The 27,962-nt window shown below is 39.7% G+C and overlaps 1 protein-coding gene and 1 long non-coding RNA gene across 3 annotated transcripts; one reads left to right on the top strand and one right to left on the bottom strand.

The window, feature by feature from the left end:
• Positions 1-338: 338 nt before the first annotated feature.
• opn8a (opsin 8, group member a) lies at positions 339-20,990 on the top strand. The gene is made up of 4 exons (XM_047573184.1): positions 339-619; positions 9,171-9,464; positions 12,721-13,046; positions 18,551-20,990. Exons 1-4 carry the CDS (start codon positions 520-522, stop codon positions 18,923-18,925), a joined length of 1,095 nt encoding a protein of 364 aa, XP_047429140.1. The 5' UTR covers positions 339-519; the 3' UTR covers positions 18,926-20,990.
• LOC124998711 lies at positions 18,706-21,895 on the bottom strand. Of its 2 annotated transcripts, XR_007111094.1 has the most exons (4): positions 21,821-21,895; positions 21,603-21,736; positions 19,460-19,577; positions 18,706-18,840 (listed from the first exon to the last, which is right to left on the bottom strand). It is a non-coding gene; the product is annotated as an uncharacterized LOC124998711 (long non-coding RNA). The 2 variants fall into 2 exon arrangements; XR_007111093.1 differs by lacking the exon at positions 18,706-18,840 and having other exon boundaries at positions 19,191-19,577.
• Between the last annotated feature and the right edge of the window lie 6,067 nt (positions 21,896-27,962).

Here is a 27,962-nt window from a genome sequence, read left to right as displayed (position 1 = left end):
TGTTCTGAAATGATTGGTAGTCATCATAATTATCTGCACAGGCAGTGTGTGTGTTCGTCAATGTGATATATTTGTGGGGACCACTTTCACATTGAAACATTGTAAAAGAGAACATCTTCCCTTTCTGACGAGACGGGGTTAAGCCCTGGTTTTAGGGTTGTTGTCAGAATTCATTTGGGGTTTGGGGGCAGCGTTCGGGCAAGTCATCAGTTGATGTGATGGTTAAGGTCAGGGCAAGGGAACGCATTAGCTTAATGGGTGTCCTCCAAAAGACGGTCAGGGAAGCATGTGCGTGTACACAGTTTCTGCTGTGTTTCTGTGGCCGGTGCATGCAGACGGGCAGTGGGAGTGTCTGTCGGGGGCCATTGTGTACCACGCGATGAATTATCTGAGTGGTTTATTTTTTTCACATGTACATTAGTTGGCAGATGCTGGACGACACAGAAGGAATGAGATTGCCGAGGGAAAAAAGTGCTTAGTCCATATTCGACTGGAGCTACATTTCAGAACCTGTAAGAGATGTTTTCTCTACTTCAAGTCACAAACATGGACGACAAATACGCATCCAAACTGTCACCTACTGTTGATTTTTGGGCAGGGATTTACCTGGTCATAATTGGTAAGTAGTCCATTGCTTACTTAATTTGCTTGTTCTGCAAAGCCTTATGAGTTAGCATGGATTTATCTCAATATTCTCACTGATAACCCATGAGTGGATTTCTTGTCTTCTTTGTTGAGGAGTCCTAAACTGCCTGCGTCAGTCTGATGAACTCTGCATGTTGTTATTCAGTTATTTACATTTTGTTCACATAACTTAATACTAAATCCTTCACAGTTACTGAAGATTTGAGTTGTACTGTCACATTTATATTCCATGAGTAGGAAAATAAGATGGAAATGCAGTCTAAAACCGAAATTATTCACTGTCAACTACTGAGATAACACAGTTCCTATAAGAAAAGAGTGGCTGAACTCTTAAGGAATCAAGAAACCTCTGCAGGCATATGATCAGAAAGCTGGGTCCAGTTTTAATCATGTAAACAGGGATATTTCCTAGTAAACTCTATGTCCTGAACATGCACAAAACCAGGATAACATAACATGTGTGGAGGCACGTACCTGCATGAAAAAATCCTGCGATTCACTTGGTTTCACTGTTATAAACAACAGGTGATCCGATGTTCAGTCAAAGCCAACTGCTCCATTGTGGTGAAATCTGGGGTATAAATAAATAATGTAGATTCAGCATTTAACTTTATGGATGTTTCAGATGCATGAATGATTCAAGAAGCTCACATCCTACTTTAACTGTCATGTGACAAGTGTGTCCACACACTCAGGTCCCTCCTCAGGTCATGTCTGCAAAGACTGAAATATAGTATCAACATTAGCAAATGAATATCAATTTAAAGTGAGTGCACCACTTCAGTGCTGGCATGTGTATGAGTATATCCACAGTTCTTATTGCATAATATTATCTCATAGAAAAAAGAAAAAAAAAATAGGCATACAAATACCTTGGATAAAAAAAAGGATTTGACCCCATGCTTATTTTGCCCACGTTCTTGTTCGATAATGGTATAAATTTATTTTAACTGAGAAGGACAGAATATCAACAAATATCCAGAAAAGACACATTAAATAAAGGCTATACATTGACACAAATTAGTCCTGTCACTTTAAGATAATACTCCTGATCTCAACTTGGTATGTGTGTAAAAGACATCTGTCAAAGGACATCAGGGACTAGATTGTAGACCTGCATTAGGCTGGAATGGGCTACAAGGGCATCAGCAACAAGCTTGGTCTGAAGAGACCAAAAGTTGGTGAAATTATTCGAAAGTGGCAGAAACACAAAATAACAATCAATCTCCCTCGGTCTGGAGCTCAATGCAAGATATTACCTGGTGGGGAAAGGGTGATCATGGGAAAGGTGAGAGATGAGCCTGCAACTACACAGGAGAAGGTTTCTAATGATCTCAAGGCTTATGGGACCACAGTCATCGTGGATTTAAAGCCTGCAGCGTCCACACACTCCCCCTGCTCAGAAAAGTCTATCAGAAGTTTGCCAACCAACACCGGAACGATTCATGAAAGGACTGGGAGAAAGTGATGTGGTCAGATGAGACGAAAATTGAGCGCTCTGACATCAACTGGACTCGCCACGTTTGGAGGAAGAAAGGGGCAGATGAATGTGGCCATGGGCTATAGATGAAAATGTCCTTTCCTCAACGTTGAAGATGGATTGTGGATGAGTCTTCCAGCATAACAATTACCCATGAGATATGGTCAAGACAACAAAGGAGTGGCTCAAGAAAAACACATTAAGGTCATGTTGTCAACGCAATGCAGGTGATGTGTGAGGGAGGAAAAAACAGGCATGCAGCTCACAGCGGGAGGTCCAACCCAGGATTTCTGGCGAGGTGAAAGCACAACAAAGGCGAGTCGACCCGGGTCTGAATATGCGATTTTCAATGCGAAAAGCCGTATGAGATGTGTGCAAAACCAGTGACTCACTACAAGAGACGTCTTACCCCTGTACTCGTCAACAAGGGTCTCTCCACAAATACTAAATCATGCTGTGTTTGGGTTATATTTATAACCTTTATGTAATATGCTTCTCTCTCAGATATAATAAACCCACCATAAAAGTTATAGACTGTAAATTTCTTTGTAAGCGAGCAAACTTACAAAATCAGCGTGGGGTCAAATACTTAGTTTCTTAGGAAGTCAAAACACATGGAGCCCATATGAAAAGTAGAAAAAGGGCCTCTATTAATTTCATCTGCTGCTGTAACATCCCCTGTTGCTCACTTCTCTTGTCAGACACATTCTCGGTCACCCTCCGAATCACAATCACCACAGGGTGTCTGTATGAACCCTAACCCCTACCAATACAGCTGCCATGGTTATGGTCACTCTCTGGATCTCAAAATGACATTTAATTTCCTTTCTCTGCAGGAAACGAGTCACAAGCATTATAGCGTCACCTATAGAAGCAGATGTCTGCACTCGGTCCTTCCACCATCCAATTTCGTACCATAAATTGGCTGAAGCATACATGCTGAGAACATTTCCAGCTGGCAGAGCTTTAATCAGCTGGTGCCATTTCGGCTCCAATTCAAGCGCTAATACCGAGGTTGAAAGTGAAAATTGATAGTGAAAATTTCACTTTATTGCCAAAATTTATTCGTGAACAATATATTTTGTCTATAAATAATAACAAAAAAAAAATTATTCTCCTGCTATGGAAAATAAACACCAAGCTAACGAGCTAGTGTTGCTCACAGAACTCTCAGAACTAATATTTCTGTTATTCTGTTAACTGCTTGCACATTTCAGTGATAATGAGCTAATTATGAATATTAAACAAGTGCAATGACTTGATGTGTTATCGTGTTAATTCAAAGAAATACACTAAATAAGGACAGCTATTTTACATTCAAGCTAACTTAATGACGGCAAGCTAACTTAGCGCGAGCTAGCCATGGAAGTCCACTTCCTGGCTAGCATGATAACTCACAATGTCAATGTTACTTTTATTTAAGTGGCACATTTAAAAACACTACAGCCAAACAAAGTGCTTAACAGGATAAAATACAAAAACACGCTAAAAAGCCTAATAACCTATTTTCTCGTAAATTTAAGGTATTGCCCAAATTAAACTCTAATGAGTAATACTCACGTGTAGCTGTGCAAAGTCTAATCGAAAAATACTGCGTTCACCACTGTAGCTCAAAAGCTATATGCGCCCCCTACTGGAGGCTACAGGTAATAAAGTGGTAAAGGCTCAATAAAGAGTTTGCCTTGAATCCTGAATACCTGAAGAAGAAAAAAAAAAACGGGAAAAAATCAACAAATAAATCTCTGCATGGCATTGTTTGCCTTGAAATAACACAGACAAATACCATGTTACTAAATATATTGGATAAGCTCACAACGCACTAGCTGGATGGAAAACAGGTGATCTTACTAAGATAATCAATGGTTAGTAGTAAACACAAGTTTATCACAGTTTTGATCCAGGAAAAAAGCTTTATAAATTCATAATCTTTTTTTAAGTGTCTAAATGTGCAGAAATTATTGTGCATGTGCTTTGGTAATGTCCAGCTGTAAAGAAAATATGTAACTTTAAATAATGCCATGAATAGTTTGTTGCTTTGGAGGAATGTGTTGTTTGGTCTCTTAGAAATCACTTTCAGAACAATGCCTAGGAATGACTCATCAGACTTATTATTATCTGGTTAAATGTCATATTCATAAGTGCAAATGTAATGGTAGGAGGCCCTGCTGTGTTGCTCTCCATCAGTCAATACACTCTTACAATTCTACGTTTTAAAAGTCAAACAGCAGGTAACCACTGATACAATAAGCCGTAATGTTTCTGTGGCAGATGCCTTCTGGTAGAGTCCTGAGCTCTATCTGAGGCGAGTGGGAACATATTTCAAATTTGTTGTTATTTCCATTTTGGTTGCCTAAAGGCTATGGTGACATTATTGTTCTTGATCTGTTACCAGAAACTGGTAAAAAATTACTATATACCATACGGTAATTTACAGAGGATTTTATTGTTTTGTGAATCATGAATATAATTGTTTTGCATGTTTGTCACACCTAAATGTTTCAGATCATCACACACATTTAAATGTTGGTCAAAGATAACAAAAGTAAACATGAAATGAAGTTTTTAAATGAAGGTGTTCACTATTAAGGGAAAACAAAATCCAAACCTACATGGCCTTGTGTGAAAAAGTAATTTTGTAATTCAGTCACATTGGAGGTTTTTTTTTTTTTTTTTTAGCATGAGCTGCCTTTTTAGGGTCATGCCACACTATTTCAATAGGATTCAGGTCAGGACCTTCACTAGACTTTTTGGCAGAAAGCAGAATTCATTGTTCCATTTATCACAACAAGTGGATAATGGCTCTCACTGTGGTTCACTGGAGTCCCAAATGTTTAGAAATGGCTTTTCCAGACTGACAGATGTCTGATAGATGATTTTCTTCATGATGTCTAGCTTTTGAGGATCTTTTGGTCCACTTAACTTTGTCAGACAGCTCCTACTGAAGTGATTTCTTGATTGAGAACAGGTTGGGCAGTAATCAGGCCTGGGTGTGGCTGGAGAAACTGAACTCAGGTGTGATAACACTTTTTTTTTTCCCACACCATGTAGGTTTGAATTTTCTCCCTTAATAATAAATTTAAAAAAAACTTCATTAAAACCTGCATTTTGTGTTTACTTGTGTTATCTTTGTGTTACATTTAAATTTGTTTGATGATCCGAAACATTTAGGTGTGACAAACATGCAAAAGAAAAAAACGCTTTTTCATACCACTGTATACACGTTGGTATGCCTTAATTGGGCATACTTCTGTATTTTCATTCTTCACAGTTAATTACTATTCTCAATAGTCTCTTTATAATAGTTCCGACAGACTGGAATCATTGTCCAGGTTTATATAGGTTTCTTTAAATGCTGCTCACAGCACTTAAATAAAGCTTTGAAAATACATAGACTTGTTATGTGAGCAACCTTGTTAACCTTGAACGCTAATATAGCTCCCCAGTCTGTGAGAGTCCTGGCTTTAGTGCTTTAGGCTCAACCAGATTCAGACGGACTGATGGAAATAAGCTTTAAATAGCAATTATTGTTGGTTACTCTATGTCAGGTCATATTGGAGTCAAATGTGGAAATGCAATGAATGTAACTTGTGTTCAGCACAGACAGCTATGCTAGTTAATGCTGCCAAAAAACAAAACAAAAAAAAATGTATAGCCTTTACATGACAAATAGTGCTCTTTCTCTGTGTACAGCTGTGTAATTCAGCTACAACAGTGAACAGTGTGTGAAGACGCAAGTAACAGCTGTTTACTTCATGATCGATGGTCGTTCCTAATGCCTTGAAATAATCGATCCTGATTGTCCTTATGTGAATGTTCTTTTCCACACAGTCATGAAAGGGTCTTATTATCCCCGTCATAAACGGTCCCACCACTCGTACACATTGATCACACTGTACGGATAATTCATCTTGTGATGATTTTCTCAGAAATTATTCATCATATGATTTGTTTTTCTTTTCTTTTTTTTTTTTTTTTGCAGTCCAACAAAGATGGTAGACTTTTCCCCAGACTCAACATTACAGCATATAAATTTATATATATATATATAATTTTAACAAAATCCTGCAGGCATTGCCACTAAAGTCTTACCATAATCAGCGTGCATTAAATGTAAAACAAATCCACCTGCAGCAGACACCCAACCCATTCATTACAAGAAATTTTATTTGTGGCGACTTCGATTTAGACTAGTGATCATCAAGAGGCATGCAGTACGACTTGGAGAAGAGGGAAAGGCTTGGTTGTCAACCAGGGATTCAGGCAGTGACTGGAGGACTTGAGAAATATAAGGAGAGAGAGAGAGAGAGAGAGAAGAGGCTGGACTGGAAGTGGGAAGTGTAGCCTTGATTAACGATATGTGAGCAGAAGGAAGTCTTCAACGTTGTTTAAGTGATGCTCTATGTGTGGGGATCAAAATGTTAAAGTAAATAACACCGCACTGATGACCATAGAGAAGAGTGTCTTATCAATCAGATGTCACCATTCCTGCTTTTGTATTCATTCATCTTGAAACTGTTTTTTCTGAAATCACGTCTGACACTGCTGTACTCCAGCAGTTATTGACTTTCATTGTATTAGGCAGCTACATTATAAGTATTTGTATGGGTACAGTATGTATGCATAGGCATGGCTGGGCTGTATGCGCCTGCTGTATGAATGACATTCATGCACAAGCAATACTTTCAATACACCAGCCAGCCAATGCAAATGCTAGTAATTAAATATATGCTAAAGTGTGCTCTAGTGTTCTGTATAATAATAGCATGAAGCTCAAGGCTGAGGTATGAAACTAGAGGACTTCTGCTAAGATTGCGTCGGCATAGGAAAAACTGTAGTGGGACCAGCGAAGGTCAAAAACCTGAAGCTTTTCCACAGATTGAAAGGACTATTTAAAAACTGAGCGGCATAAGCATAATATTGTGTGTATGTTGTATCAATCAAATATCCATAAGCTCATGCAGGAGAGCGATATTATGTAAAGCGGGTCGAATCCTTAGCACAACAACCAATCTCTGTAATGGAAAACACATTAGCAATAATTCTGTAATTAATTGTGGTTATATTTTTAGGCTTAGAGTTTTTTTGTCAGACTAAGCCTCACACTCACCTCGTACTATGGCACTATAGTTAAAGCAACCTGTGAGCTACGTGAACTAGCAGCTGGCAGGTTATATATTCCTACAGACTGCAGATTGTATGAATTTAGAGTGTCATTCTTTAAAATCGTTATGGAATAATGCACATTGTGTCATGAATGAGCACCCCTGACTTAAGACTAAATTAAAGAACAAGGCTACCTTCCTCCTCTTGTGGACATCCCTGGATTTTCTACAGGATTCAGCTCAGGTCTTTGCCTGGATAGTAACATCTCATCCTTTGCAATAATGAATTCTAAAGCTAGCCTAGGCTAGGGGCTGCTGTGCCGCTGATGACTGACAGGAAAGACAGCTGACAGGAGGCAGCAGTCCTCGTCGGGGGTTACAGTGGGTCAGCAGCTCACTATAGCAGTGGCCAAGGCTCTGCTAAGCTCACACTGGCTACGAATCTAAAGGGATTGTAACAATCTTATCCTGTGTCATAATGAATGGACAGACGAGTAACAGCAACACGGACTTCTTCTGAGCTCTGTGGAGTTTCATTTGTTTACGACAAAATCCCTCTGACTGGTTATGTGACTATCCACGTGCAGAGGTGTTTTCTTTCCTTTCGCCTATATTGCCTATTTCGCCATAATGAAATTGAAATGTTACCAGACTCATGGCCATGCCATATTTTCTCCACTTATTGATGCCTGTCTTGGCATGGAATACCCATGGTGGGCTCCACAAACCTTGGACAGTTTCTGGAGCCTCCTTTCAGCAATGAGAATCTATGAATGCTTTGTAGGCTCTTTGAGGCCTAACACGGTCACTGCAGGTGGAGACAAATGTGTACTATATCACATGACCTTAGCCACGTACCCAATCATAAAAGGGTGCGCAAACTATCTTTCTTTCTCTAAAATGTGTAGTTTTGACTCATTGCATGGGGGTCTTCTTTACAATAAAGGCGCTTAAGTGCAAATACTATTCGTCTTTGTTTATTTTTTTTGCACATCTCAAAACCTGCCAAAATCTACCGTCCAGTACACACAGTAGTTGTACAAAGTGTCACTTGGTTCTTGGGTTAAAAGGGAAACAGCGAAGAGCGGAACATTAATGATTTTTCATGCGAGTCTTAGCGTCTCACAAACAGCCAGAGTTGTTTTGAGGTCTGCAATTGAGAAAGCATGATTCAAGAAGCATCCAGACAGCAGAGGCACCCCACAGTGCTGAGAACTCCGACAAAGAAGACTAACAAAGGTTCTGTTCACTGGAGGAGGGGATGATGTATTTTCAAAAGCAGCTGAGAGCTAACAAGCGCCGAGAAATCACATCTGAAAATACGTAACAAAACGCCGTCTTACAAAGACATAAATTACACGAGTGCGTGATGAACTTTGCAAAATTAAAGTGTGTTCGGGTGATGTTCGGGGTGAAAAGTTTAAAATTAGCCACAAGTGACACAATGTGATTCGTAACCAACACAAACAACCGCCGAGAAAGAATCATCAGCACATACGCTTCATCAGCTGCTTCACATCAATAAATCAAAAATGTCTTATTCCATCTAATCACACTTTTCTGTTCACTATTGAACAGATCTATTATTTCCATGCTGTAAACAAAACATAAGGTCATGTTAAAGCTGCCGTATCTGTTAGAAACGGACAACAAAACAAATGGGAGAATTAAGTCAAAGCGAGTATGTGATGTGAAGAATGAACGGTGTCCTAAGAGATCAGAGATTTGTCGATATCCACTCAAAACCTCTTTTCACTAGAGCTCAATCTGGGTATTATTCCCTTTGAAGCACCCTTACCTTACCTGGCCCTGGGTTGATCGACACCTACTGCCTTCACTAATTTACGAGGGCAGATTAATCTTCGTGTGGGGATATGTTCATGAAAAGATCTTTTATGATGTTCCTTATATGCTTTCTGTCCCTTTCGTGTTATTTCCCGCAGCTTTTCTATCTATCGTGGGGAATGCAGCAGTCCTGGTCAGTGCGGGCCGCCGCCTCGCTCTGCTTAAAGCTCCCGAGTTCCTGACAGTGAATTTGGCCCTAACAGATATCGGCATGGCCGTCAGCATGTACCCCCTGTCCTCTGCTTCAGCCTTTAATCATGCCTGGATCGGAGGCGACCCCACTTGCCTCTACTACGGACTGATGGGTATGATTTTCAGCGTGACTAGCATCATGACTCTGGCTGTGATGGGGATGGTCAGGTTCTTGGTGACAGGAAGTCCGCCCAAGAAAGGTAGAGTAAAATCAAATTAGATTTGACTTAGGGCTGTTGAGCCACACTCCAATAATGAAAGAATGCCAGATGGCTTAATAAAATTGATTCTTAAAGTAGTAAAATCATCAAAGGTCGAATGGCTTAGGCTTCACCTCAAATGGTGAAAAAAGACCGGACATTTTTGAAGCCCAATCTCAAACGATTACGTGAAGCTTTCGAAATATCATCGATCATAAACAGACGCATTCATAAGAAGTGCTGATGACACACAAAAGTATCAGAACCGTTCCCAAATGATCTTTGCATCCCTATTGATTTATTTAAGTTGACTGATCATGCCTCACTGTTGGGGGACTGTGTCTTCCTTTTTTCTTAAGGCCTCTGTGGACTTCATCCTTGTTAGTCAGTTGGTTTTAATAGGATCCCAAGCAACCAGTACAATGTGAGCGACTGAATAATGGATGTAACTCATGCCTCATTTGTTCCTTTGAATTAATGAATATCAGACAGGCACACGGCACATTGTGATGTACAGGACTCGTGAATATGCCTGAGCAACAGCTTGGTTAAACTGGGACATACATCAGTCAGCCACAACAGGAGAAGTAAAGCCAGGAGAAGTAAATAACATTGACCATCCCCTCCCCCCTCAGGAGGCCCATGTCCGTTCTCTGATGAGTCACAACTGTTTTGGAGGCACAAGGGAGAGCTACACAATATTTGGGAGGCGGTCATAATGTTATGCTTGTATTTTTATCAAATTACAGAGCTCAACAAAAATTGTTCTTGATGTACAAAAAGATATGGTCTTATGGTTTTTTACACACCTGTATCTCTCTCTCTCTCTCTGTCTGTCTGTCTTATATTAATTTGTATGATATTTATGTTCATTTATACTGATAATGTGTAATTTGGGAGGAATTATGATCAGCAAACTTTGATATTATCAGTCTGGTCTTGAGACTGTTTTTCAGGCACATTAAGCAAACTTCACATGATGAAACAGCCTGTGTGGCTGCATTAGTCTGACTGTTGCCCCTGGCACATTAAACATTAAAGCGTGAAAGTATAATAACCTAATAAAAGAAGCCAACCACCAGGGCTTACACCACACTTATTCAGAATCCTACTCCCAAAGCATTTTAAATACTGCAAACTCTAGAAATGTTATGTTGCTCAAGATGATAAAAAAAAAAAAAAAAAACTGAACTACGCTAAACCAGAGCTGATGGCTAACTTCCCACTCTAATTGAACATATATTCACTAATGACATTGTAAACAATCCGACTACTCATCAGTGACATCAGTGACCATCTGCCAGTCTTTACAGTGTATTACAATGACTACAACACAAATTTATATCTGACAATAAAAATGTTTAAACAGAAGCATCAATGCCAGCATTCAGCAAAATAATTTGAAGGCACAAAACTAGAATAATGCATATAATTGCAATAACATAAACAGTGCATTTATATGATGAATTCTTAAGTATATTTAAAATACTATGTGATAAAATCTGAATAGAAATAAATGAAAAGGAAAATAAAATATATAAATCATCCTTGGATCACAAAGGGCTTGCAAAATTCCTGAAAAAAAAAAAACACTTTAAAGAGGATGTATGAGAAAGAGAACCAAGCAGACGGAAAATAAATATGAAAAATACAAAAACAACTTAACCAATATCATAAGAGCAGCTAGGAAAGGATATCTCAACAGGGTATTAGATGACAACAAGAATAATATAAAAGGTATATGAAACACACTCAACACAGTAGTAAAAAAAAAATAAAAAATAGCTGTAAACAATTTCCAGATAAAAACGAAAATAGCAAATGTCACACATCTGTACGAATCTGGGAACAAGCACCAATGCACATACTACAGCCCGGTATCGTCGCGATCTCAGTTCTCTTAAATCCTAGAAAAGCTTTTCAATAACCGACTGCACACATTCATGGAAAACACAGAAACTACTTACTGAGAGTCAGTATGGATTTAGATCTAAGAGAGCCACATCAATGCCACTAATCAATTCAGTTGAGGAAATCACAAATTCAATAGAAACAGTGCACAGTGGACCTAAAAGAAACGCTTTTGACGCAGTAAACCATGATATATTATTCAATAAACTAGACCAGTATGGCATCAGGAGGAAATCATTGGATGGGAGTTATTTATCTAAAAGGAAGCAGTTTGTAAAATTGGGTGAGGTTTCTTCAACATGTTTGGCATTTACCTGTGGCGTCCCCAAGGGGTCAGTGTTGGGCCCTAAATTTATTTGCCAGTGACACAAATATTATTTGTCCTGGCAGCGACTTACAAATTTTAACACAAGTGATTAATACTGAATTGAATAAATTAAAAGCGTGGTTGGACGGAAATTTTCCCTACAGTAATGAGAATGTGGATTCACTACCAGCTATTTAGGTTTTGGAGCATTGAGTCGGTTCTGGTTTCATCTGCTTCAGCTTGCATTGGCACTGGCTGAGTGGCATTAGCTCCTTCATTCATGCTTCACTTTCACTAGTTTAATCATCAGTCCTTTAAGCTTCCAGCTGACTATAAACTTCCAGTGCCTTGGAACTATCTTCCAGTCGGATCATGCTTCACATCCTAAGGTTGAATTATGCTTCTCCTGGGTGCGTTGTGTATACGTAGAATGTTTTGGCTTGTTTTTGTGTTAATTCAGAACCGAAGAGTTGTAATCAACCGTGATTACATCCTTTGGAGACATTTGGTATAACCACAATCTTTCCGTAACCTTCGTCATAACAAAGTTGTGGTATGATCATTTTCCAGAATGTAAAACAGCAACCTTCAGCCCAAAAGTAAAAAAGGTTGGCATTAACACATTCTGGGGTACAGAATTCTGATATTGGTGTTTGCCAATAGGGTCCTATAACGTGACATTTGGTAATGATTTAAGCATTGTTTGCTGCCAAAGCTCACCCTACCACGTCACCAACCACCTCCTTATGTGCTCAGCTTTGACTTTGTTGATTTAACTAAGATCCTGTATTTATTTTTGTGTGCTTTGTGTTAGCTTACCCAGAATTCTCAGTGCCGTATGGATTATTTCTCTAGGAGAACAACCTTTTCCACCATATTACAACAGCCAATTCCTTTTATGACGACTCCTCGCCTATGCAGCCGAAAAAGGCGGCCAGCAGAGTTATCTCCTGTAGCTTAATGGTGCAAAGGGATATAAAGTAGGATAAAGCGGTTCAGCATCTTGACAGACTGAATTTAAAATTTGTTTGTGCACAGGTATCACGTTCCAGAGGCGAACCATCAGTATTGTTATCTGTGGGATCTGGCTGTACGCCGGCCTGTGGGCCTTGTTTCCTCTGCTTGGCTGGGGAAGCTACGGGCCGGAGCCGTTCGGACTCGCCTGCTCGATAGACTGGACCGGCTACGGGGAGTCCCTGAACCATGCCACTTTCATCATGTTTCTGTCTGTACTCTGCACAATCCTTCCCTGCCTGGTCATTCTCTTCACTTACTTCGGCATAGCTTGGAAGCTGCACAGGGCCTACCAATCCATCCAGAGTAACGATTTTCAGAACAGCAATATCGAAAAGAAAATCACCCTCGTAAGTATAAGATGCCCTGACTCGATCAACCAGTCCGTGAAAAATGACAGACTTTGAGAGACAGCTCCCCTCATTTGAATAATGAAGGAGAAAGATAAAAGAAATCCAAAAAGAAAAGCGAAAAATAAATCCATTTGAGGATGAACAATGGGGATGCAAAGGAGAAATATCATAAATATATCATAATATATATACGTAAACAAATACATTTAAAAATGAAGAATATTTTCAATAAGTTGGATTAATGTCAATGTGTATTTAAAGGAATTTAAATTTGCAGGGGGGATTATAATTATTTTTTATTTTTAATTATATTTAAATATATAAAAATTACTAATTAATACAATGCAAATGCAAAATAAAAAATACAAGAAAACAGACTCAAATTTAAATTAAAATATCCATTTATTAAGCAACAAATACCTATTGTTTTTTATTGTTTTTGTTATTATATTATGGGAGCATTTAAGTAGCAAACAAATGTATTTTTTTTAAGTAAGTTTTTAACTTTTTTATTTTAATATATATTATTATATTATATTTTTTTTTTCAAATCATCGTCACTTTCAGTCCTCCATACCACACAACGTACTGTAATTTTGCTCGTACACTGCGCCTAATCAGTGTAAAAGTGCTATAAACAGTGGACTGTATAAAGGAAGATGGTGTAGCCACTGTGATGTCTGCCATTGGTACGTGCACAACCTTTTTGGGTCATGTTATTCTTTTTTTTTTTTTGTTAATCCAGAGGTACAATGTCGGGCAACAGGAAGAGTACCCATCTACTAGTTCATCACAAGGCTACCACAAAGAAACAAACAACCATTTAAACTTGCATGCCCAGCCAATTTAGAATCGCCAGTTAACGTAATTAACATAACAAGCTTGTCTTTGGGTTTTGGGATGAAACCAGAGCACCCAGACAAAAACATACAAACTCAAATCTGGAACATTCTTGTCGCCACTTCACTGCACCGCCACTAACAACTGCACCATTGTGTTACCACCAAATATTCCTAACAGTCTTTAGGTAACAACCAACCTAATTACAAAAAATTGTGACCAACATGCCAAAAAATGTTGCCATTTAAATTCTAAGTAACCCATATTATCATCAGATGAACAAATCCAATGAATAAAAATCCATTTGTATATGATTGAATAACAATGATAGTACAAGCACTTATGCTGTCCCACGAAAAACACACTAGAGTGGTCCCCTGTGTCACAGCACTCCACTTCATTGTGAAGCATGTAAGGTGAAAGGTGAAAGGTGAAGCAGTGGTTCCTGTCTCTTGCATGCAAGCATATAGATTTTATGTCCATATGTGTGCATTTATTCATGACCTTGTCTGTACAGATCCATATTCATGAGTCTGATAAAACCTTAGGTCAAAGGGGAAAGGGATCTGTCACCAAGTACCACAGACACATTCTACCCCTATTTTTAAGTCACTTCTCTTAAAGTGAATTCTTAAGAAAGGCTGGGACTGCCTACATGCAGCTCTGGGATTATTGAATAAAACTCAATCATAAATACAGACAAGGGGAGTGTGTTGAGTTTCAGAATTTTCTTTTTGTGCATTGCAAGTCTCAAATAATATGATTTATCAAAGACAGCACAACACGCCATAGGCAAGCTAGGGAACTGGTCTAATTAAATCACATACATTACACATTAGCAGCAGAAAGAAAAAGGAAAGAAAGAAGACCCTCTGTGGCAACTTGCGGTGACGTTCATTCTGCCTGCTTTAATTATGTATTAGTCTGCCTGAGATCATGGAACTGAATGGACATGGTTTAAAAAGACACACATACTGCCTGAAAACGTCCTACAACTAATGTCAAGACAAAAACCCTAGTCACAAAGTCCAACAAGTCCATCTATACATTCTTGATAAATAGGTGGCAAGGTATTGATATGTGGTGTAAAACCATTTCCTCTCTGAGTGCTTACACCTTCACAGTGGTAGCAAATGGAAGAAGTTCAAAATCGCCATAACCCTTGGTCAGGGAGCTTCAGAAGTCCTGAGAGGACATTGGAGAAGCTGCTGGAAGGACCATCCTTTGTGGGATAACAGCTTGGACAAAGCCAAAAAGGGCACATGACTATCTGTTTGCAGTCTTGCCAATTCTGTCTTAAGGTCTCTGAGAGCATGACTTTAGGCAGAACTCCAAGCATGATGATTGGTGGACACCAGTCACTGTTAAAGACAAGGCTAAGGCAACCGCTACAGAAAGCATACTGGTGCTGGCATCATGCTTCAGAGTAACCTTAGACTTGTAACATCTCTAGCTATTGAATTGGGTATTTATTAGACACGGCTGCTTATTATGACACATGTCAAAGGTGCTCTGGCAGGAAAAAGCTGGGAGTAGTTACCGCTAACCTTGAAACAGCTATGCTAACTTTGGCTGGAGTCCCTATAGATGCGTTGCTGTAGTGCAGGAGCCTGTGTCTGAGCTAAAGGGGCTGTGTTGCTACCAGTCACCATGCCACAGTATTTGGACGGTCTGCGACCTGACATTCACGTGGATGTTGAATTTGTATTACCCACCTAGAATAGACCAGGCACCCACACCCCATAGCAAGACATAGACACTACTTGACAGTAGCAGCCATCTCCAGCAGGATGCAGCCTGACACAGACAGACACACACACAAATGGTTTAAGAACAAATTAAAAACCCCGCTACCCCGCTAAAAACATTATGTTACCAGACACCACAGGACCCCATGTCCATTCTCTGATGAGGTGGTCATAATGTTTTATCTGATCGGTGTACATCTCAGGATGTTCAGTAGATCTTCCAGTACCTCCAACTTTTACACATGAATATGGACATTTGCTACAAAACTAGTGGTAATACCGCAATATGTTATGTATGGAAGGAATAAAGAAATGACACATGATGCCCATCCATGTTCCTGTTTAATACATATTTGACACTGTATTTGTTCGCGTATGTAAAGCAGAAGAATCATGTATGTATCAAAATTATGATCGTCATATTGAGAGAACAGTGCAAAGGTTGGGATTAGTCGGTTGTGTTGTTAGCGTTATATATTACAGTCGTCTGGGATATTCAACCAAGATTTTTATTTGAATTTGGCTGATGATAAATCAAGTGTGTGGAAATACTTCACAAAGGATGAAGCTCACACGGACTTGCAAAATATGCAAGTCAGACCCGAAATGTGACAAACGTACTACTGCAATTCACACTCACGTGAAAAGGCATCTGCTAACACTAGCAGAGCAACAGTCCAAATCCTCTCAATGGTAGTCAGTTGACAACTTCAGCAAAAGTCCTGTGGCAACAAAGAAAGAGGCTGCACATTAACAGTTTTGCTGGTGAATAGACTTCTACCTGTTATACATGGAAAATGCTTTGGAGAAATACCACTTTTTTTTCTGGCTACATTATCCTATCTTAGTTCTATTAAATGATGCTGATTTATGTAGGCTAAATATGTCTGCATCTGCACCTGTCTTTGTATTCAGTTCTGTTGCGTTCTATTAGCTGTTGTTTTTTTGTCGGCGTCGGACTGATGGTGATTATAGTTTTGACGTAGGCCACAACTGGCAGTAGTTTGTGTTCAAGCTCCAATAAACTTGCAGAAAAGCTGTAGCTTCTTTTGTGAGAGACGCCATAATATGCATTCAGGTCAAGAACATAGATTTAACTGTCGTTCAACCCCTACTACACTCCACAAAAATACTGCGTTACCAAAGACGTGCCATCGTAGACACAGAGCAATGGTCACCAGATAAAGGGCGGGGTCTCCTTTGAGATTTGCAGAGATGTTTTCACCGCCGCTTGATTTGCGAGCGCTACTCAGCATGAGGTTATGTGTGGAGTGTGATCTGTAGGCATCTGGTGTGTGACTCATGAGAGCATTCCCATTGTCTGTACACATCTGTGCATTTATGTTTCTTAGCATGTGTGCGTATGAATATTTATGACTTCCATGAGATGTGCGCATCAGGGACAAGGACAAGAGAGAGGGGGGTGTCCTCACGCGACACCACAAACAACTTTTCCTGCACTTTTTGAGATAGAAGCTGCTTTGATTGTATTGATAGTAAACACTCAAATGAAAGATTGTTTTTTGACGACTGCTTTTGGATGTGATAATTAGGGCGAGAGCTGCTGATGTTATTATTTACTCTTGTAGCAGAATTACGAAAACTTTGATTGTGTGGCTAGGAACATGACTCTGCAGAAAAGGGAGCAGGGATAGACAAAGTCCAAAAATAAAAGCGTTTCACACCGTGTCATCGACTGGTCAACACTCTGGGGTTTTACACATCTGGGTTTCTGTGAACAGTTTTAGCATCTGGTCCGTGGGGAACCAGTGTTGTGAGTGTATGCGTCATAGTGTGCATGTTTGTACCTGTCACATTTCTGTTCAAGCTGTTGTCCCACATGAACGGACTTTAAGAAAATAAATGAATAAATGTAAGAGTTGGATTTTAACATGTTTCTATAGATCCCAGGTTGGACAAATAAGCAGGAAAAAAGGACACTTTAAGGCTTTATCTTATAATACATAATGAAATGTGAGGTTTAAAACTCCTCTGGTACAGTTTAGGCACATTAGCATGTTAATCAATACACGGAAACCCTGAATAGCTTAAACATGTGCAGAAGGAGTGCTGTTTCATGGTTTGCACGGCTGTGTATGACAAGAACAGTGTAAAGGAACTTTACATGATTGACGTGATTTAAATTGACACGGACGAAACTAATTTGCTCCCGCCTCATCATTCCATACGTCCTGGGGAGAAAATGAGTATATTGATGAAGTGGGAAAAGCCAGATCCTTTTCTGAGGGATGGTATGATATTCTAGGAGATATGTTAATTTGACCCAGGGTTAAATGAGCCGATCAAAGGCACTCGCATGTCTGGGAAGCATAAATGTGACAGGAGCTATCAACTTTGCACAAATCCTAGAAGTGGATAGTGATCCCGTTTGGGTTGTACTTCAAAGAGCAATTTAACTGAATACCAAATGGTACTTTACTATATTAAGTACCAACATCGCCTCTATCCATTCACATAATCATCATTTAAATCCACGGACATCACATGTGTAATTCATGGCGCAATTAAAACAAGATTAAAAAAAAACTGTCATGACAGCTGAACATATATATTATTTTCTGAAATAACGTAACACAGTACCCACCACACACAGATGAAAAGTAGATTTAACTTATCTAAATAGTTTTTTTTCTGGTAGTAAATTAATACTCATCATTCAAATCTGAGAGGAGATCCCTTAGCTTTCAGCAGAGAAGCAGAAGATTCATTTCAGTTATTTCTTAACTCAGCAGATGGTTTGTTTCTTAACGTTTCCCCTTCTTTTTTCTTTTTTTCCCCTGCCAACTTTTTTTGGACCCACAGCGCTGACATGTCCTCTCCCCCCTGCTGCGTTCCTTTATTTTTCCCTCCTCTCTCATGTACATTTTGATTGAAACACCACTCTCGTTTCAGATGGCTGTGATGATCAGTTTGGGTTTCCTCGTAGCCTGGAGCCCCTACGTTGCTGTCAGCTTCTGGAGCATGTTTCACTCACGGGAGCAGGGCCGCATGACTCCATTCATCAGCCTGTTGCCCTGCCTCTTTGCGAAGAGCTCCACCGTGTACAACCCTTTCATATATTTCATCTTCCAGCGTACCTCCGCGCCCAGGCTCCTCCTTTTCAAGAGGTGCGTGTGCTGTCGTCACCACGCGGCCGGTTCGTCCGGTGTGGGAGCAGAGACCGGAGGTAGCTTGACCAAAACCTGTGCCGGCACAGATGAAACATACGCTTGTGTAATAGGAGTAGGTGTCTCTCAGCTGGAGGGCAAGAAGACAACACTGGGCTAATATCTCTTTGTCTGTGTTTACACTGGTGTTTTTACATTTTGGGATAAACTGTACATTTTGTTTTCCTTCTTTTTTTTTTTTTTGTTCAAGTAAATGTTGAAGCCAATCTCGTCAAGTTGAGCCTGCAACTAATTAGCTTAGCCAAGGGGGAAAACAGCTGGCTTGCGTTGCCTGAACATTACAATATCCATGCAATAGTGCTTTAAAATAAAATGAATAACATCAATAAATCTCATTTGTAAATGCTTCACATAAATGAAACCTTAAAAAAAAAAAAAACGGATTTGTGGCTGTTTATTCCATTTTCCAGTCTTGGTGGCACCAAGTCGGTTTTAAGATTAGGTCGACTAACCGGCTGAATTAAGCTACATATCCACATGCTGGCATGAAAAAAAAGGTGGCAGTTTTTATCAAAGAGTGGGAGATGATAGGATGATTCTCTCTCCAGCAGCAGCACCACAAAGGAAAACAAATAGAGGAAAACTTTAGAGACAAGAAAGAAAAGAAATGTTGTTGTTTGCAGACGACTGTCACCTGTCCTTGGCCTCCCATCTACGAATACGTGTTCTTTGTCCCTGGTGAACTCTGAGTCAATCCCGAGGCATCTTCAGCGAAAGTGCAGCTCGTTTGACCTCAACACGCCCGAGGCAGCCTCAGAAAAAAAAAATGACGGAAAATGGTAGTGAACTCTGAAATCTGGTGTTCATGACACAAACACTACATGTCTAAGACTCTCTCCCGGAGATGACAGCTCAAGCAACCCACGAGAACATAGTAAGACAGTAACAAATAAAGTGACAGCAGTTGTTTGCTTTTCATCCAGCTGTGATGACTACGCAGCTCGCCCGTCAAAACCAAGACACATTAGCATATCCTCACATATGCTGTACATAAGCACGGCAGCACAGATGCAATGGGTGACACATTAAAGATTCTTCCATATGCAAAAAGTACGTATATATAAAATGATTAGATTAAGCTAAGTGGAGCTTGGAAAGAACTAAAAGGCAAGCCTGCAGCACTTTGTTGGGATATGAAGATGAATAAAAGAGGAACACTTTAGAATACATGTGCAGTATACTCTGTCGTTTCAGCAAGATGAATCAGAAGGCATTTACAGTTCCTATCAGCCATTAGTTTGGCATTACCTTCATTTTGTGTCATCCACCGGAGTGGATTGCTAACAAACTGGTCATAGGTTGCACCACTGAGGAGTGTGACAGAAGATGAAGAGCCCTATTATGAAAATGTACTTTTGTTTGCGTGTGTGTGTGTGTGTGGGAATAAAGAAAATGACGGTTTATTGAAGGCTGGCGTTCTTTGACTGAGACACGTGTTGGATGTACAGCTGGGCTGACATGGGTGCTCTTACCCTACAGCATTACACAGCCACCCATCTCGTTTGCCTCTCACATCACTGTATTCATTATTTAAATTGATCCAGCTGAACGGGTGGCATCAATAATTAACAAGCTTCATAAGTGAATTACATCAGAAATGGAAACTGTGGGTGCTGACAAACATTACAGAGAGGTCAGATCTTGCCCTGAGAGAAACATGCGATCACAACTAAAAAAATATATAGTACAAGAGTGCTTTCATCTCATGTCCATTCCACAGACATTCCCTTCAGCAGCACCGGCTCGTTTTATCTTCTGCCTAGTGTAGATTCATTTCAAACACTTTTTCACCAATTACTGTTCACTGCAGGTTTCAGGCTTTACAGAATAAGCACACTTTTGGTACACGCACATCTCGCATTTATACTGGAGAAATCATAGGGATTTTCACACAGAATCCTCGGGTTCTGGAGGAAATGGTCAGTTTACTGATTCTCATGCATGCAGACCTTCAACTGCGCTTCTGCATGTAGTGGAACACTTAAGAAGCCTGAGACGACGTGATGCAGAGGCATGTCTCTTTTTTCAAATTCAAAGATCCAAAGAATACTGAATAAGTAAAATGAAAAGGACAACGCCGCTCTCATGTTTGGTAAACTGAAGCCACAGCTCCTGGGTGATTAGATCAACTAGAATCCTACAGGCTCCCTCTAAAGAATATTAATTAGCAAGCCTCATCTCTTCGAACTTTACATCTTCTGTATTTTATATTCACACTTACTTTGTACGCGCATATGGATACAGAGGACAGGCTTAACTAAAGGACAATTCTGCTGCCAATTCCTGTGGTGATTTAACAGCTATAGAAACATCATTAGTGCAGTAGTAGCAGTGTTTCTGCATGCAGTACATATGGAAATATAGGTTAAACTGAACAACCTATGGCTCCTCGAATGAGAGCCGCAGTTGGAAGAGCACCAAAATACTTAATTTGTATTAAAAGGCAATATGAGAATGAATATAATATACATGCGTTTAAATTTTCCACAGATAAATACACATGTACGCTTGTTAGCTTGTTGAACTCAGGACCTCATAAAAGGCATGGGAAACATTAATGGTGTCATTTATTAAAATAAATAATGTGTTGGGTTGTAATAGTTTTGTCTCAGGCCATGTTATCATTATCATTATAAAACAGTGTGAATTTATATTCAGTTTTAGCCGCTAATTGGATTGACCACGGACACTCTCATAGCAACAGGCTAACATAGCTCTACTACCCATCCTGATTCATTATTATTATCGCCATCATACATACAGCAGCATGCCTTTACCTCTTGCGTGTTTTTCCTCCTCTTCTTTTCTCTTTTTTTCTTAATTAGGTACCTGAAGACTTCTTCTTCCTCTTCTTCTCCATGGTGTTAACCAACTCATCATCAGGACGTAACCAGTTCACCTTGACGATGATCTGGCAAAATAAAATAAATAAATAAAAATTTAATGAAAAAACAATGCAAGAGAAGAATGTTTTATTTTAAAGCGTGGCACTTACACTTAATTAGTTGCATTTTAATTAACACCAACAAGTAGTTTCAGAAAGACTTAAAAACATGTAGCTTTAATCGAGTACTTACTCATTGAAAATATAGGAAAATACTGCACTATTAAAACTAAGCATTACCGCCACCTACTGTTCTGGAGTGCGAATAGTAAGCAATCCGCTGCATAAGCGTATAAGCATTTTTTCTTTAAATTTATTGTGATAAAGTTTTGGACAGCGACCCCCTAGTTGAGAATCACTTACTCTACTTACTAACTTAATCATTTAACACAAACTTTGACAGTGTTTTGTGACGCTATTGTAAATACATACTGGTCTACTGTAGGGGGATGCTATTCGATAGATCCAAGTTCCTCACCTGCCATTAACCCACTATGTCTCCCAGCATGTCCGTGAGTGATGGTGATGGCAAATGGATCAGAGTTAGTTATTTATTTAAAAATTTGAGTGGCCCCTGACGATATGATGTCCTTGGCAGCTGCCCATGTCCTTACTCATACCTAATTCCTCTGGACACAGCATTGTCCTGATGCAGGGACCTCTGGGGTAAAAGGGGCTAAAAGTTCAATTTTATATCCTTTCTAGAATGCAGATTAGTGCATTAGTATCCCTGCCTTATAGCCCTGCTCCAAATGAGCTGTTTCTGTGTTTGAGCTGCAGCTGTCTGTGCCAAAAGAGAGCAGCGCTTTTTCCATCAGCGCCGTTAATACTCTATCAAAAATCAATACAGCTTCAACTCTTTCAACCTGAAGTGACTTACGCATTGACATCCCCATCACAACGGGTGATTATATCCTGAGGGGCTGCAAACCTGAATGGCTCCTTCAGACACACTTTTCTAGATGAAAACAAAGGACAGGGACGTCTTTTCTCATTCATTGAGGGTCTCTTGTTACTCTCCCTCTGGTAACATTATAATAAAGAGAATTTTCCACAAAACAATGACCTTTACAAACAATGAGTAAATTTCAACTCGTTATCAGTGACAGTAAAATGTTGCTATTGATTGGGAGGGGAGGGCCATATGCCATTATCAGACCAAACAGAAATCACTGGTGGGCGGGGGGCAGAGGTCAGGTACAAGCTCCTTTATATTACACAGGGATGAGGGGGGAGTGCTTTGTGTTAACGCATCGCGTTATATTCCACATGAGGAATATATGTAGCTCATCAGAGAAGTAGGTTTTGGTGTTATCTGAAAAGATTCCATGGAGGATTTTGTCCATCCTGAAAACCGATGATTATTACTTATCTACAGGCAACACATAAGGAATTGTTTTTTTAAAGAGGTATTAAGTTATGATTAGGATTACCAGGACATCTTTTGAAATACCTAAATTCAAATGTTAAAAAGGATTGCCCCTGTCTTTTATGTAAATAGCCAACAGAGTCAATATAAGCTAAGTAAAATGTAACTACTTGAGGTTTGATTAAAATAGTTTGAATTGACACAGATGCTACATTAAAGTAACAGTGGAGTAGACGTACACTGACATAGCTTTTTTCTTTTCTCCATTAGGGTGAAAAGTCAGTTATGTTACTAAAAACAAAATACATATGTTCAAGGTTTCTCAGAAATTTAAATGAGGAAATCAGAACATGATGTTCTTGCAGTGTCTCAAAAGGGGTTTATTGAACTGATTCTGCTGTTTAAATGTCTCTGTTTTTGGGACCTTGTTCAGATATCTAATAAAACATCTGCACTCATAAGGCTATCAAGGATGCAACCCAGGAACTCAGTATTTACAAGAATCCTGGTCATAACCTTGCAGAATATATATACGTATGTATGTCCTGAGGATCCTGCACTGACGGTCTGTACAGATTAATGTCTCACCTCTAACAGCTGACAAAACTGGTGGCATCCTGTTACCCAGCTACATCATCGTGTTGTCCTGAAAGCTTTCCTGTGTACAAAAAGTGACACATCACATCACAGGTACTTAAACATCACAGCCTAACCTCCCATCTTTGTATTCCATGCCTTAGTTTGTGGAGAGAGCCCACGACAAAAGTGACATTCCTGTTGGATCAGGAGCTGTAATGATTAGTGCAAATGTCTGAGACGTGGTCTTATTAAGAACATTAATCACATCCTTCATCATAAATCCTGCATAAATCCTTTAAATGTTGATACGGTTACCTCGTCTTTCTTCCTTATGCATCTTCACTTATGCAGTTTTGCTCTTCCTTTTTTCAGTTTCTGTTCTTACTTGTTGGTTCGATGGGTGAAGCAGTGCTGTGTCTCCATTGGCCAGTCTCTTTTGGAGGGTAAATGGATCAGTATTGCAAGAAGTACTGAGAATTAAAACCTTACATAATTTTTGCTGAACATTGACAACAGTGGCCTGCGATCTCAAGTGATAGTTACAGGATTCAGGTAAATTCAGTTCTGCTGGTCTATTAATTGCTAATACAAAAAAACAACAAAATAAATGAATTATTATTACAAACTGGTATGATGTTGCTACTGATCTCCTACCTGATTCCAGATGTTTTTACTACTTTGATCTGATTTAAAGTGGAACATGGCTGCAACAGAGACCCTTGTTATAAGACTACTGACAGTGATAGAATATAGCTAAACTACATTTACTTAAATATCGTAAATTTAAAGTTTTCTACAGTACTGATTTTTTTTTATAATGCCATACTAAACTCTTGCTATTCCACACTGAAATGTGACACACGAAAATTTCACTTTAAAAGTTTTGTGCCTATGTAGACCAGGGGCCAGGGACCATGCATATGTTAAATCTGTTTACCTTCATTTTGCCACATATTACATTTTTCTCTTTGCATTATCACCTCCATGTGTCTCTGCCTGGTGAGCTTCTTGATCCACCTTGCCTCTGTGATTCAGAACTAGGTGATTGTAAACAACACTTTCAGCTGATATTGCAACATTCCATGAAGTTTATCCTTTCGAATTTTTCATGACACAGCGTGAAATGCAATGAGCCACTACAGATTATTTTGGAGCGTAACGAAAACTCTCCAACTCATAGCAAGGAATCTAGTTACAACAACACAATGTCAGTTAATGAAGTGAAACAGAATGGAAATTCAGGCAGTTTATCAAGCTAACATTTAGCCATGTTGACACCCACGAATTCCAAACAGCCCGGCATTTTACACATGCTATAGAAACCATACAGGAGTTAACATTTTACCTAACCTTAAAGAGCCAGCATGGGGGATTTAGTGGCATCTAGTGGTGAGGTTACAGATTGCTACCAATTAAATACCCCATTCCAAGCATGCAGTAGAAACTACTATGTCCAATATGTTGACGTAAAAAAGGGTCTTGCATATAACAAGAAACACATCGAGTCTATAAAGACCACTAATGAAAACATTTCTTCTAAATCCTACACGCTGGCCTTTCAAACCGAGCACCATAAATAACTGTGTTCATTAGCATGTTCTTCTGCACAGCAAAAGACAAAAGAAACAGTCATTAGCGGCTACTAGTCTGTCAGTGTGTCAGAATGTCAACACCTTAACTAATTGCTCAAGGGCATTTAAGTACCACTACACCTCTTAATGCCCCTGCCACCCCTATTAGTGTTGTGTTTTATAACATGTTTTACAAATCTACTGTGTTTGCTGTTGTATATCAAGCCTGGTTGCTTCGCCTCTGCCGACCTGTGCATTGTTCTTCGTTTGCGTATCTATAAGCAAATCCAAGATGGGAGATGGGTGCACAGCCATGGGGGCTGCATCTACGTATATTGTGTCCTTGAAAAACAAAGTAGAGACACCAAAGCAAAGCATTCACAACTCTCTGCCCACCTTGCCTCATCTACTGTGGTCAAACAGAAACCATTTAGGTAGAAGGTTACAATAGAGATGTCACATCGACCCATTTTATGCAGTGACAAAAATGCACAAACCACATCAAATAGACAGAAGAAAAAATATAACTTCAATCCTCTGCGTACTCACGTTCTATGACCTTCTGATATTATACACTATTGTAGTGTATTTTAAAGGAGGGGGAGGCTAGCAGTTTTGACCAGTCAGTAATATTACCATTGAACTGTTTTAGCATTTGGAAGCTAAATACATCAGGGGAAAGCAAAAGAACTTTGGAATTAGTGTAGCTTCATACACACATAAAAATTTGAATATAACTCCACGGTCTACATTAAACACATTATAAGCTTTTACATGAGTGTTATTTTGTGCCTTACATTACATCATCCTAATCTCATATTCTTACTTTAACTTAAGCCTTGCACTGCTCCACATTTCTCCGCCGCTCACTCAGATGTGCCCTTATTGATCCGAGCTCTGGCGAGGAAAATCTCTTCTGCTTGTGTTTCCATTTCAGCTCCTTGCAACCAGTTTTTGTACATCATACACTGTTGGTAACGCAGCTGAATGTAAATGGGTAGAAATGCAAATGGCTATGATTGTCTAAACTGGATGCAAAAACACAGAAATAGACTGTTTTTATATATATATAATCTTCTTGAGGTTGCGCATTATGGTTACGCAACCAGATGAACTAGACTATAGACTAATAAGCCAGTGCTGGGTTTACATACACTTAAAAAAGCCATATATGGCCCTGTTCAAATCCAGCTTTGAGTACCTGTGGCCCGGATGTGTGATTCCACATGCATCCCCAGGCATAAGCGCTCAGATCTCATCGGTATTGGCCACTTGAGGTCTCGGTATTGGAAGGCTCCTTATCAGGGATTGGATTCATTGCTCTGCGCTCTATCTCAGTTTTTATTTTTTGCTTGAATTTCTCTTTAAAAAAAAAAAAATAAATAAATAAAATAAAATAATGAACTCACTATAGGTGTATTCACCTGTGTATCAAATTGATCTTGCAATTGTTAATACATGCATGCCAAGATCGACTCTGAGTGTCTCTTAGCTCCAGCTGTTCCAAAGGAAATCATTTGTGTTGGCAACTTCAGCGTCTTTGTTGCTTGAATGCAGGGTTTGTGTAAACTGTGAATCTATCCCGTGCATTACACAGTTCAGCACAAGCAGATAATCGGAAACCTGGCAAGGTGGAACCTGTCGCGATAATATGCATCTTTCATTAATCTCTCGAGAATCCAGCTGCCTTGCAAGATAAGAGTTGGCCCCTTAGCGCCTGTTACGCCAGCCTCTTTTGGTTCTCTCGAAGAAAGGCTGCTTAGTGGCTAAATGACTCGCAGTCTTCTCCAGCTAGCGGCAAACTCTGTCTGTCTGCCTTCATTCAATAGGCAGGTGGTGTACACTGGGTTTGTCAGAGCGTTGCAGGTTATTAAAGTAGCCAAGGGGAAATATAGAGCGGGACGATAATACATCTTTAATCGCTACAAGCAGCATCCTTCACATTACACCTGGACACTGAATTGAGCATTCATTTAGAGGAGCTGCTAAGAGCAGCTTTAAAACTGGTGTCGGCTCCGAGGAGGAGGGGGAGGAAAGGGAGCTGTAAACACTTGATGACACGCGCCTGCAGGATAGATGCAATGTGTCTCTCTGAAAACCATCAAACGTATACTAAACAGCACTTGTTGACGGTGACATCACCACAGGACACAGGGTACCTTCAATGCAACAGGCTTACTCTGTGGTCAGTTCCTCACGATCGTCCTGGAACAGTCCTGATTATTGTTTGAGATCATATTCCTCCACTTTAAGCTCATCATCCCAATAGAGGGATGACACTGAACCATCCCTTATGCTGCTATAAGCCCAGGTTGCTGGGGGATGATGCACTGAGAACAGAGTATCTGTTCTCCAGTCTCCTCTCTCTTGAGTCTCCTCTCTCTTGCACCAAATTCCTATCCTCTAATTTATTCTCTATTACTGTTCACGCATTTGCGTGATACTAGCATGTTCAAAGTCGTGTGCCCTTTCTCCATCTTCCTTTCAATACCCTCCCATCCTGCTGCTCTCTTCTCTCTCTTTTTCTGTCTCTCTCACCAGCAGGCATAAAGGTAATGGGTCTCTCCATATGAGCTGGGTTCTGCTCAAGGTGTCAGAGGAATCAAATGTTATGGATGCCTTTCCACATGCGTCTGACACATTTTCACATAAACACTCCAATTAACACCTGACACCTCCACATCACAGCCAAGCCAACACCCACTGACTCTCTTCAAATTGCTCTTTATTCTTG

The sequence above is a fragment of the Mugil cephalus genome, chromosome 21, assembly GCF_022458985.1.
Source record: "Mugil cephalus isolate CIBA_MC_2020 chromosome 21, CIBA_Mcephalus_1.1, whole genome shotgun sequence".
NCBI lineage: Eukaryota > Metazoa > Chordata > Actinopteri > Mugiliformes > Mugilidae > Mugil > Mugil cephalus.
Note: the sequence above shows the minus strand (reverse complement) of the source record. Positions and strands in the feature narration are given on the sequence as shown.